This window comes from Leuresthes tenuis, unplaced genomic scaffold (assembly GCF_036924035.1).
Source record: "Leuresthes tenuis unplaced genomic scaffold, fLeuTen1.0.hap1 SCAF_5, whole genome shotgun sequence".
Taxonomy (NCBI): Eukaryota; Metazoa; Chordata; class Actinopteri; order Atheriniformes; family Atherinopsidae; genus Leuresthes; species Leuresthes tenuis.
In genome coordinates, this window is record NW_027325359.1 from 34,573,794 (window position 1) to 34,586,726 (window position 12,933).

Genomic DNA, 12,933 nt, shown 5'->3' on the forward strand with positions numbered 1-12,933 from the left:
CCTGGGGCCCTTCCGGAACCTTCTTGGGGCCTTCTTGGGACCTTCCTGGGGCCCTTCCGGAACCTTCTTGGGGCCTTCTTGGGGCCTTCCTGGGACCTTCTTGGGGCCTTCCTGGGACCTTCCTGGGGCCCTTCCGGGGCCTTCCTGGGGCCCTTCCGGGGCCTTCCTGGGGCCTTCTTGGGGCCCTCCTGGGACCTTCCTGGGACCTTCCTGGGGCCCTTCCGGGGCCTTCTTGGGGCCTTCCTGGGGCCCTTCCGGGACCTTCCTGGGACCTTCTTGGGGCCTTCCTGGGGTCTTCCTGGGGCCGTCCTGGGACCTTCCTGGGGCCCTCCTGGGGCCTTCCTGGGGCCTTCCTGGGACCTTCCTGGGGCCTTCCTGGGGCCTTCTTGGGACCCTACTTGGGGCCTTCTTGGGGCCTACTTGGGGCCTTCCTGGGACCTTCCTGGGGCCCTTCCGGGACCTTCCTGGAGCCTTCTTGTGGCCCTCCTGGGACCTTCCTGGGGCCCTCCTGAGACCTTCCTGGAAAAACAATGTTTCATACCCAGTATCCCACCGAGCAGATGATTCGGGAACTCAACACATCAGATATGTGAACAAACAGCAAAAGCAAAGAAAAATGGATAAAATTTAAATGAAGCAGAAGTTTCTCCCATTTAAGTTATAAGAAGTCCAACTATATCTAGTACAGATTGTTGTAAATCTTTTACTTTAACTAGCACTGGTTAACTGGTTTAGGTATCTAAGCAAATGGTGCGTTTACTGACTGGAAAAATATCAGATTTTTCACTGCCTCATTGGCCACAATCTGTCAAGCTAAAAATCATTTGACTGTCACCAGCTGATCAATCAGTGCAACTCAAATATTTTTAGATTGAAAACAGTTGAGACTTTAGAGCATCTCCATGCATACAAAAAACACTCCAACACAAAGATTTATGATTAGCAGGAGCACAAAACTGAATGCGGACAAACCTGAAGGGACAAGCAAACATCAAGGGAATATAAATGGGAGGGTTTAAGGTGTGACATGGAAGAACTCCAGAATAGTTCTTTAAAACCAGCAGAGTGCGGCTTCCTTCTGCTCCAGTTTCAAACAGTAAATGTTTCAGTGTTCACAGTGTGTGTGTCTGCTGCTGTACATAGAAACGAGATGCATTATTAATCTGGTCTAAATGATGAGGCTGATGCTGGAGATTTCTCTGCAGCTGCATTCGTGCCTCTGCTCGCTCGGTTTGCTGGATTATTTCCACCATCAGTAAACTGAAAACATGAAAACAGGCTGCAGGTGTAGCTTTTATCCCACAGACGACACGAAGTGGAGCTTTTAAAGTTTGAGTTTTCTTGGTGTTTAAGCTGGTCTGCAGTACAAATACTGAATAACTACTTTTGTTACTGTCACAAAGTGTAAATAAATGAGCTGAAATATTGGAAAAGTCTCAGTTATCATATAGGACTGAAGATTCTCATTTCTTTATCTATTACCAGAAAAAACAGGAACATAGGATGCTGATTAAAATACGACCTCCTTTCCGGTGGTAAAACCTCTGCTGGCAGCTTTTCTGCATCTCATTTAACCCCTTCGGTCCACACCTCAGGTCTTCAGCAGCCCAGGACTAAGACAGTCTAAGACCTTCTCCAAGAGGAAATAAAATTTAGGAAACCATATTATTATTTTTCTCAGTGTTCATTTTTTTTCCTTAGTAATATTCCGGAGTTATATTCTGTGGTTATATTCCCTGGTTATATTCCCTGGTGATATTCCCTGGTTATATTCCCTGGTTATATTCCCTGGTGATATTCCCTGGTTATATTCCCTGGTGATATTCCCTGGTGATATTCCCTGGTGATATTCCCTGGTGATATTCCCTGGTTATATTCCCTGGTGATATTCCCTGGTGATATTCCCTGGTGATATTCCCTGGTTATATTCCCTGGTGATATTCCCTGGTGATATTCCCTGGTTATATTCCCTGGTGATATTCCCTGGTTATATTCCGGGGTTATATTCCCTGGTTATATTCCCTGGTTATATTCCCTGGTGATATTCCCTGGTTATATTCCCTGGTTATATTCCCTGGTGATATTCCCTGGTTATATTCCCTGGTTATATTCCCTGGTGATATTCCCTGGTTATATTCCCTGGTTATATTCAGTGGTTATATTCCCTGGTGATATTCCCTGGTTATATTCCCTGGTTATATTCCCTGGTGATATTCCCTGGTTATATTCCCTGGTTATATTCCCTGGTGATATTCCCTGGTTATATTCCCTGGTTATATTCCCTGGTTATATTCCCTGGTGATATTCCCTGGTTATATTCCCTGGTTATATTCCCTGGTGATATTCCCTGGTTATATTCCCTGGTGATATTCCCTGGTGATATTCCCTGGTGATATTCCCTGGTGATATTCCCTGGTTATATTCCCTGGTGATATTCCCTGGTGATATTCCCTGGTGATATTCCCTGGTTATATTCCCTGGTGATATTCCCTGGTGATATTCCCTGGTTATATTCCCTGGTGATATTCCCTGGTTATATTCCGGGGTTATATTCCCTGGTTATATTCCCTGGTTATATTCCCTGGTGATATTCCCTGGTTATATTCCCTGGTTATATTCCCTGGTGATATTCCCTGGTTATATTCCCTGGTTATATTCAGTGGTTATATTCCCTGGTGATATTCCCTGGTTATATTCCCTGGTTATATTCCCTGGTGATATTCCCTGGTTATATTCCCTGGTGATATTCCCTGGTTATATTCCCTGGTGATATTCCCTGGTGATATTCCCTGGTTATATTCCCTGGTGATATTCCCTGGTTATATTCCGGGGTTATATTCCCTGGTTATATTCCCTGGTTATATTCCCTGGTGATATTCCCTGGTTATATTCCCTGGTTATATTCCCTGGTTATATTCCCTGGTTATATTCCCTGGTGATATTCCCTGGTTATATTCCCTGGTTATATTCAGTGGTTATATTATGTGGTTATTTTACGTGATTATATTCCGGGGTTATATTTCGTGGTTATATTCCGGAGTTATATTCCGTGCTTATATTTTGTGGTTATATTCCGTGCTTATATTACGGGGTGATATTCCGTGGTTATATTTCCGGGTTATATTCTGGGGTTATATTCCAGAGTTAATCTCTGGGGTTATATTCCGGGGTCCTATTCCAGGGATATATTACGGGATTATATTCTGTGGTTATTTTACGTGGTTATATTCCGGATTCCGGAGTTATATTCCATGCTTATATTCCAGGGATATATTCCGGAGTTTTGTTCTGTGTTTATATTCCAGGGATATATTACGGGATTATATTCTGTGGTTATTTTACGTGGTTATATTCCGGATTCCGGAGTTATATTCCATGCTTATATTCCAGGGATATATTCCGGAGTTTTGTTCTGTGTTTATATTCCAGGGATATATTCTGTGGTTATATTCTGTGGTTATATTCCAGGGATATATTACCTGGTTATGTCCTCTGGTCGGGTGATCTCTCATTGGACCAACAGCTGTGAGGGTTTAGTCGGTTTAGGGTTTATCATTGTGGAGAATTAGCTTCTGTTGTTGAATCAAATGTTTGTTGTTCAGAGTATCTAATTGAATTATATTTTCTTTCTCTTGTGCTCTGATGATCCTTTGCCACCCTGTACCTGGCGGTTTATATGACCAATCAGACGTGATTTGGATAATGATGTTAATCAGACATAATTTACCAGGTTAACATCCTTTCTTTAGCTGTTATATTCACTCTTTTGTTAGCATACAGACTGTCAACAAACCCTTTAACCAGAACAAGCGGCAGGCAGATTTTTCATGTAGATAAATGTGACAACATGAGTTATTTACCTTTCTTGATGCATATCCTGTGATGTGACTGAGCATCCTGCAAAGGGATGTTTGGAGGCTTGGAGCTGCCACAGATTATGGATCTTCTCAGTAATAATTAGATGTTTATTAACTTTTGGTTGAGTCTGTTTCTCAGCTTCTCTGCAACCGAATGATGCTGCAGAACGTTGTTGAGCTTTTTGTTTTCTTGCTCTGTAAATGAACAGAGACGACAGAGCTGACTGTCATCAGATAAATCACATTTCTTATTAGGATCGAGTTTGTCGGACCAGACTGATAAAGTTGGATTATTCCTTTGATGAGATAGATAAAAGTGGCTCATGTCTGACCACATTTTAATTTCCTGCCGGCCTGCATGCGTATCACAGCTCGTCGCTGTTTATCGCCTCTGCTGAAGCTGTCTCCATCTCTTGTTGTTGGTTTTTGACTGAATGCAGAGCAGCAGATATAAAACACATCTGAGAAAAATCAACTCTCTTTCTGCTTTGGATTTCCTCATAATTAAGTTGTTGTTGTCTGCCTCTCAGTGAAAAATGATCCAAACATCCTGAGCTAATGTGTGATTTCTTTGTAGCACTGCTGTGTCAGTTATTCAACTCCTTCATAGCTCTTTTTTAAACGATAAACTACGACGTAACTCTACAATGACACAGAATTAAGTTAATCTGGGATGCAGGAATACATTTGGCAGGTTTTTGAGTGAATAAACAGCAAATAAATGCAATATTACTTTGTCACATGTTGTTTCTGTGCTGTTGAAAGATGAATAAGCTCTGCTCTAACAGTTTACCATCAACAGCAGCTCTACAGAGATATTATAGCTCTAATTTCAGAAAAATTAGGAAGCTCTAGAAACTGTAGATAAAAACAGACATTTTACTGGGAAATATCCACAGCGTCAGTTCATTCAATAACCAGATTCTGGACAGTTAAATGGTCTAAATGAAGCTGTAACCAGAGACTAACGATGCATGAAACCGTGCTGATATGACAGAGGTATGTTTAATGGATGAGCCTCAGCGTTTGCAGCTGAAACCTCCATCTTGGTTCTTCATTGTTTATGAACCTTAATGCTTGAAGCCATTTAAAAGGGAAAAGTTCAAAACAAAACACCAACTGCATCATAAATAAACAGGTCAGACTTGAATCCAACTGTCCTCATTCAAAGCTCCGCCCCCTCTGCTGCTCACCTGATGGCAGAAGGCGGAGCTCTGAGGGGTTGAACCACAGAGTTTGCTCCACTTCTTCGTCCTACCAGAAGATGAAGTGAGGACAGGCGTAAGGAGAGAGGAGGCCAGATGTATTTAACAAAATGACGTATCCTCTATTTGATTATTTCTGCCAGGTGAGCATTAAATCATCTTGTGACCAAGCAGATATTTACTTTTAATACAGTTTGAAGTGTTGGATTCATGTTTTCTCCGTCCTCTTAAGCTGCGGGTACCAAAAACACAAAGTAAGTCATAGCTCCCCATGACAAGCCTCTTCTCTCCAAGATTCTTTCCTCTAAGTGCATTTTAGGATTTGAGACATCCTTCTTAATATTTAGTAGAAAACAGTTTCCAGGTGATGTGAGATGAGTTTTCCTCTTCCCTCCTCTCTGAGGGCTCTCTTCAGTCACATTTATCCTACTAGACCAGAGCTATTTTGACATTTTACATCACAGATAATGCACTAAAGTACATTTCAGAGGTCACATAAGATGCTGGTAAACACACTGACTTTTCCTTATTATCCTTATTCCTTATATTTATTCCTTAAAATACCATCTCCTTAGTAGAATGTGTTTTAGTTTGGGTTCACTGAGCGATCACCGTCTGAGGAAAGGAAGGAAGGATGGAGGAAAGTCACAGCTCAGCATCTTTTATAAGATGATCCAGCGAATGTGAAGCAAACCTTTGAGATGTTCATCAGGCTTGTTTCCATCAGCTGGTTTGAATAAACTTTGCCTTTAGCAAACATGGACATTCTTTATTCTTTAAAAGCAGAATCAGCTGTTCATACCCATCCTCCATGAGCATCAAGTCTTGGTGGAGAACCTAAGTCTGAGTGCAGAGAGAAGTAGAGCAAAGCTCACAGGTAAACGATGCTGAATCATGTCGAACAAAGTGGAGAAATAAATCCAGAGGTGCCTGTTAATGACGCTCTGCGGGTAGAAACCACAACTGCAGCCAGGACAGGCGAGTGTTTCTTTGTGTCATCTGTTTAAGTTGCTGTGATGGCTGATGAACAAAGTGAGAAGCTGCCCAAAGGCCCGTTTTACCTTTCAAAGAGCATGTGATTGAATTAAGTTGGCATGAGCAGCAGCAGCAGTTCATCACACGAGTTAGAAATGAGCTAATACTGCACTCAGAGAGTCAAAGCCTCATAAATCTGCAAAGTCCATTATCTGCCATGTTTGAGTGTGCTGAGGAGATATGATTCAGAGGAGCTGCAAAGCTGTGGATGTGTGTGATGAGGCAAGTTATAACTCGTAATGGTTTTATGTTCATTCCGTGACACGTAATTAAAGGAAGGAAATTACTCAGAAGGAAATAACTGGTCGTTATGTGATCTGGTCGTCTTTCCAAAGCTAAATGATAAACAAAACTGGAGAGACAAGAGAGAACAAAGAAAACAGATCAACGGATGTAGAATCGTTATGTAGCAGCTTTGATTCTGCGTTCTGAGTTTGTCTTGTTCCAGAAAAATGTGATTAATCAATCAGGTAAACACGAGTGATCAAAGTGGCCCACTCTCCTCTCCAGCGCTGCTTCAGCTCATTGAGGTTTGCAGCTTTGGTTTCTGCACAGCTCTCTTAAGGTCCCACCACAGCATTTCAGTCAGGCTGAGGTCTGGACTCTGACTGGACCATTGCAACACCTTGATTCTGTTCTTTTTCCCACATTCTGCTGTAGATCTGCTGCTGTGTTTGGGATCTTTGTCCTGTTGATGAGCCAGTTTCAGCCCAGCTTTAGCTGTGGGACAGATGGCCTCACATTTGACTCTAGAATACTTTGGTATCCAGAGGAGTTCATGGTGGACTCAATGACTGCAAGGTGCCCAGGTCCTGTGGCTGCAGAACCAGCCCAGATCATCAGCCCTCCACCACCGTGCTTGACAGCTGGTATGAGGTGTTTGTGCTGATATGCTGTGTTTGGTTTCCTCCAAACGTGCTGCTGTGCATTAGGACCAAACATCTCCACTTTGCTCTGGTCTGTCCAAAGGACATTGTTCCAGAAGTCTTGTGCTTTGTTCAGATGCAGCTTTGCAAAGCTAAGCTGTGCTGCCATGTTCTTTTTAGAGAGAAGAGGCTTTCTCCTGCAGCCCTTCCAAACAAGCCATCCTTGTTCAGTCTTTTTCTAACTGTGCTGTCATGACCTTTAACCTTTAACATGCTAACTGAGGCCTGTAGAGTCTGAGATGTAGCTCTGGGCTTTTTCACCTTGGGGTGAACTTGCTGGGACGTCCACTCCTGGGAAGAGGAGGACCAACTAACTGCAACATTTAATCTTTTTTGCACAACATCACAATGGAGAAGGTGAAAAGTGGGACTCGATTCTACTTTGTCTTTAGATGTGGGAGGCTGTCAGGCTTCTTTTTCAAAGTTGTCTTGTGTAATGAAGGCATTATGTAGAGATCTGCTGTATAGCCTTTAAAATAAAACGTATCATTATTACTCGTACTGCGTGTGTCTGTATGTATGAAGATGTTGTGCAATAAGTGTAAACTAATGACAGTTTTTCTGTTTGCAGGAAGAAGAACTCCACATCATCCTGAAACTGTGACAGACATTAAAGCAGCTCTGCTCTGCAAAGTTACCAAATGCTAGATGTAACATCTTTATTCAACACTGGTTTTAAGACAGTCGTATTTATTGGATTTCAGTCATCACGATCAATTAAAAGCTTAAATCTCACCAGGACAGACACAGCTGAGAGACCAAGTCTTTTAGTCACAGTAAAGATTAACTACTATCTGAGCAGGCCTTGTAAGCCAATATGGCCGACCCCTACCAGAACAACGTCTACCACCAGGGAGGCGGGGACAGCTACGGGACTTACGGAGAGGGCGGCGGCCATGATGGATATGGATACCAGGCGGACTATCCTCCTCAGGAAGAGGACGCAGCAAGTGACGTGACTGAAGGACACGATGAAGAAGATCAGATGTATGAAGGAGAGTATCAGGGCATCCCGCATCCTGACGAGATGAAGGCTGCTCAGAGAGCTGCACGGTGAGACGCTGCATGTGGAAATGCACCAGAAACAGCATGGTGGCTGCAGACTGTAGACACATTTTAGTAGTTTCTTCAGTCATCGACCTCGTCTAACCTCCACAGACTTCCCCACACTTGGTTCCTGTAAAGCCACTCTGCAGCACTTTGTGATATCAGATAATGTGCTGTGGTGGAAACCATTTACAGCAGCAATGTGAGGGGCTGACACTGGCATTTGGAGATTGAGTTTCTGTCTCCTTTAAGTGATTCGTAGCAGCACTTATTCAAAAGATCTGTTGACTTTACCTCATTTCAAATGTTCAAAGCGAGACATTTTACTGTAAAAATATTACATCATCTTAAGTCTGATGGCAGCAACACGTTTCAAAGAGTTGGGACAGCTCCGTGTTTCCCACTGTGTGGCATCCCCTCTTCTTTTAACAACATCTGTAAACATCTGGGACTGAGGAGACCAGCTGCTGGACCTTTGGGAGGGGAATGTTGTCCCATTCCTGTTGGATATGGAATTCCAGCTGCTCAGCAGTCCTGAGTCGGCCATCTTGGTGCATAAGAAGCCCCTCCAATGTCCAAAGATAGAGTCAAACCTGATGAGAAGTGAGAAGTTTGAAGCCAACACAGCTCACTGTGTAGATGAGTCTCCTCTGTAACCCCATTTTATCTCGCTATCAGTGTTTTTGTACATCTTAAAACCCTCAGTTAATCTAAAAATACTGCACGGTGGTGTGTTTTTATAGTCACATCACATATTTATCTCATAACAAAGTCAAATATGTTTAGTTTCAATCCTCCACAAAGTTAATAAGACTAAATTCTAATTTTAAGAACATGATTGAAGGAAGTAGCAGTTCCCTTGTGGTTCCTTTCATGTGCAGTTCAGGTTGACCATGTCAAGAGTTTACTACAAACCCACCAATGTAAAATATGTCTGTTTTCACCAAGACCCTTAAGATATAATACGATAAAATAGGGTTACAAATGACAGCTGAGCTGTCATTCTAAGCCGTCAAAGTGTTCGTAATCAGTTTTTCAACTATTAATGAGTGATTAAGATGCTGATTTGCTGTAGATTATTTTGTCTGACAGTAGGATGTTGCCACATGGACTGAACCCAGAACTTTATATGTGGAGCGCATGTAACACGGTTGCTAAGCTAAGTGGCGGTTGTGAAATATTTGTCTTTCGTACCATTCAGTAAAGTTCCAACTAATCAAGGTTTGTTAACTCTAGTGAGACTCAATGAGCTGTAATAAGTTCTGGAGGATTCTTGGATGAGATGGATGGTTGATGGAGTAGCTTTTCGGCTACAAGACGGCTAACTTGGATATGGGTGGGGTTTGTTATCCACCCACATGTGACGTTATACTGATTTTCAGCTTTGCCCCTTGTTCACAGAGACTATAAAAATGAGGCATGTTGGGTTGCTGTAAACTGTGCTGGACATTTACCACTTTTGTCACAGCTGGAAATACAGGCTGCGTGTGTCGCTGGACCAAAAACATGGTGCAGACACCCTGTTAGCATAAGCCTTAATGAAGGCAGCGACTCCTCTGTGAGGTCAGCTGATCCTCTGTGACAGCAGCAGATGATGATGGAGCTGCAGCTGCTGATTGTGGATGTTGATCTTACTAAACACAATGCAGATTTATTTAGGTGTCTCTTAAATTAGCTTAACTGTTTAAACAGAAAATAATCTTTGCTTTAGAGCAGGGATGTCAAACTCCAGTCCTCGAGGGCCGCTGTCCGGCAGGTTTTAGATGCTTCTCTGCTTCAATGCAGCTGAATAAGATCAATGCATCATTGCAGACTTGTGCTGAACTTAACAATCTTTCGAAGAGATCCATTTAATCTGAATCAGGTGTGTTGAAGCAGGGAAACATCTAAAACCTGCAGGACAGCGGCCCTCCAGGACCGGACTTTGACATATGTGCTTTAGAGGATTTGTCTCTGCTGCTTCCTGTTTCTCTTTTGGTCCCATAACTAAACTCTGATTTAAAATGAGCTGGAGTTCAGTATCTTTCAACAGCATCAGACCAGGAAAAGACACGGCGTTCAATGTAGCAGCGAAACACACCTTAACCACACAGCTGCAGGTTGGAAACACACCTTAACCACACAGCTGCAGGTTGTCTGAGTTACAGAACGGATCCGTTCAACTAGAAAGCTTCAGCTAACAAAGTAATGTGGGAACAATAATGTTCATCTTTCAGATTCATGCAGAGGATTTGTGGGGGCTGCTGTGGGGTGTTTGGCATATTTCAACCAGTTAAATCATCTTTAATCAGACAAACAGCAGTCTGAAACTAGTTAAGGACCATAAATCTGTTTTGTATTTCAGGGCTAAAGACCGAGCAGCCGGCAGCGCCGTCTCTGAGCTGGAGGAGTTATCGGAGCAGTATGAGGACATCATGGAGGACTGTGGCCATGGGAAGTTCCAGTGGACTCTCTTCGTGGTGCTGGGTTTTGCTCTGATGGCTGATAGCGTTGAATGTTTTGTGGTGGCATTCGTTCTCCCGTCCGCAGAAAAGGATCTGTGTCTGTCCAACGCAGAGAAAGGAACGCTGGGTAGGAACCTCACGCATTTTTTTGCTTTCTTATTTTCTCCGAGGTGCATCACAGTAACTCTGAAGGTTATCAAATTCTTCATCAGCAGATCTTTAACCACCACTGAATGTTTTGAGCTGCAACCAAACACATGCACCCACCCATGTTGGGAAAGGATTAAAACTCAGCCAGAACAGAGAGAGGAAAGCAAATATAAGAGCTAAGCTGCATCATCTCAGACCTGAGGTCGTTCCTCCGTCCTGCAGGTGGGATGCAGCTCAGGCTGCAGAAACAAAGGTTAGAGACCGTTTAATGCCGACAGCTGTGCAGAGACCTGGCTCTGCCGCAGTCAGATGCTTGGACCGTGTTCTGCTCTGAAGCAACAACGGACTCCAGTGGGATGAGAGCGTGACTCTGCGCTCGATTCGGTGATATTTGCTGCTCAAACACAGTCAGGTGGGCAGCACTCAGCTGGTGCTGTGTTTAAGTTCAGCTGCTGTTAATCCCTCCTCAGATGCAAACACAAAAAATGTTCCACATTTATGGGATTCGTGGGTCATCAGCAGTCAATATGACAGTATAAGCAGATCTGTTTTACCTGATTTCCACCTGCATGCTCAGCTGCAGAGGAAGCAGAGGAAGAAATGTTCCTTCCATCAGGCACACGAGAAACATTAAAGAAACTTTAGTTTAAGGCACAAGAACAAAAGCCTCTGCGGGTAAAACAGGTAATCCAAACAGGAGAAAGACGAGAACATCACAGATCTGGCAAAACAGAGCAGAAACTATGAACATTATGTACAAAAAAATGAATTCACAACCGTGGCAATGGCAGAACCCTCAGTTTCCCTGCTTCTCCCACCAGCTCACTGTCAGCTGACAAAGATTCAATTACTTTAAATATCCCCAAATCCCAACAAAGCTAATGGATTAAACTCCAAATTACTCCAATACATACAGAGCCAATTAAATTAAAGTTGCCCAGCTTTTGTTACGTGACATTTCCAGGAGCAAAACTGCTCTGGAGTGCCCAGAGACTGAGACTTTAGTTTCCAGCCCTGCACTGTTGGCTTTTATGGTCACTTGATCATTTTGTGGGCTTTTTATGGCGTCTTTGTGGCCGCTTGAACATGACAACAAATGAATGCGTATGGCTGTGCGTGTGCAGGGCTCACACTGAGATTTCCTTTTATAACAGTGCTGTTACATCCCTGCAGGAAAAAATGAGTTACTTTAAACGGGTCACAGGGAGTTTAGCTTTTTCTGACCAAATCCGGTTAATTTTTCACTCATTCACAGTTTAAGTTCTATTAATTGAACTATAAGAGGTCATTTTAGTCTATTTTCATCTTTGTGACAGGCCTACAGTTTCCTCTTGGAGGGCACTAATTCCCGTGATATTTGAGCTCTGAATCAAAGAGTCAAAGAGCAACAGACAGCAGCTGCATTAGCACCTTTAAACCTTTCTTCAGATTTTTTTTGCTGCTTTTGATGAAATAAATCTGATTCAGAATTATCTTGAAACTGCAAAATCTACCAGTTGAGCTGCTTTAATCATGTATGTTTTGGAAAACTAAAAGAATTGTTTCACTGACATGGATTCAGTGTTTGAATCGTACTTTTTAGGTCAGTAAAGGCAGGAAGTTTATGTCTGTCACCGTTTGCTTTGTGTTCAAACAACATGACAGTTTTCATCTGTCTGCCTCTTTCTTTACCAGCCACACTCTGCCTGGTGCTGTTTTCCTCCTCCAGCAGACTCTGGACACGAAGCTGAATCCTGAAAACCTGCCTCCTACTTCCTCTACCTTCCCTGTGCTGCTGTCTCACCTCACCTCGCTGTGGTCAGGTGTTTTCACCACCACTGGGTCTGGGTTCTGAGTCAGCAGCTGGAGTGATCGATGCTCTCTGCCCTGACCTTCATGCTGCTTCATCTCCCAGCTGCACATTCTTATGGAAGCAGATAGATTAGAAGGGGTTTTAAATGATGAGTCACGCAGTCGGTTCCCCCCTGTTCCGCGGCCATCTGCACGCCGCGGGGGGGCTGTTGTCAGTGAGCTGGTCTCTGGCACCTGTCGGGGTTGAAATTGGCTCAAAGGAGCTGAGTGTGCTGACGTGACTCAGGCCTGAGTGGCTGAGTCAGCTTGATTCTCCGAGAAGATGAGAAATAGTAATGAACTGGGTCTTGAAAGCTTTTGTAAGCCTTATTACTGCGTTTTGTCTTTGCAGGGGAAACTGTTTGTGTGGCTGCGAGGCAGCATGATGCAGAACAAATCCACAGCAGAGACTGTGGGTGGATCCATATTCCAGCAGAGT

The 12,933-nt window shown here is 43.3% G+C and overlaps 1 protein-coding gene across 2 annotated transcripts in view; it reads left to right on the forward strand.

The window, feature by feature from the left end:
• Positions 1-12,933, forward strand: part of LOC140307737 (synaptic vesicle glycoprotein 2B-like) — a 49,720-nt gene that overhangs the window by 14,535 nt on the left and 22,252 nt on the right. For both annotated transcript variants that reach the window (XM_072386725.1, XM_072386724.1), the window contains exons 2-3: positions 7,595-8,076; positions 10,415-10,641. In XM_072386725.1, coding sequence (XP_072242826.1) covers positions 7,841-8,076; positions 10,415-10,641 — 463 coding nt within the window. In that variant the 5' untranslated portion in view covers positions 7,595-7,840. The remainder of the gene's footprint in view (positions 1-7,594; positions 8,077-10,414; positions 10,642-12,933) is intronic.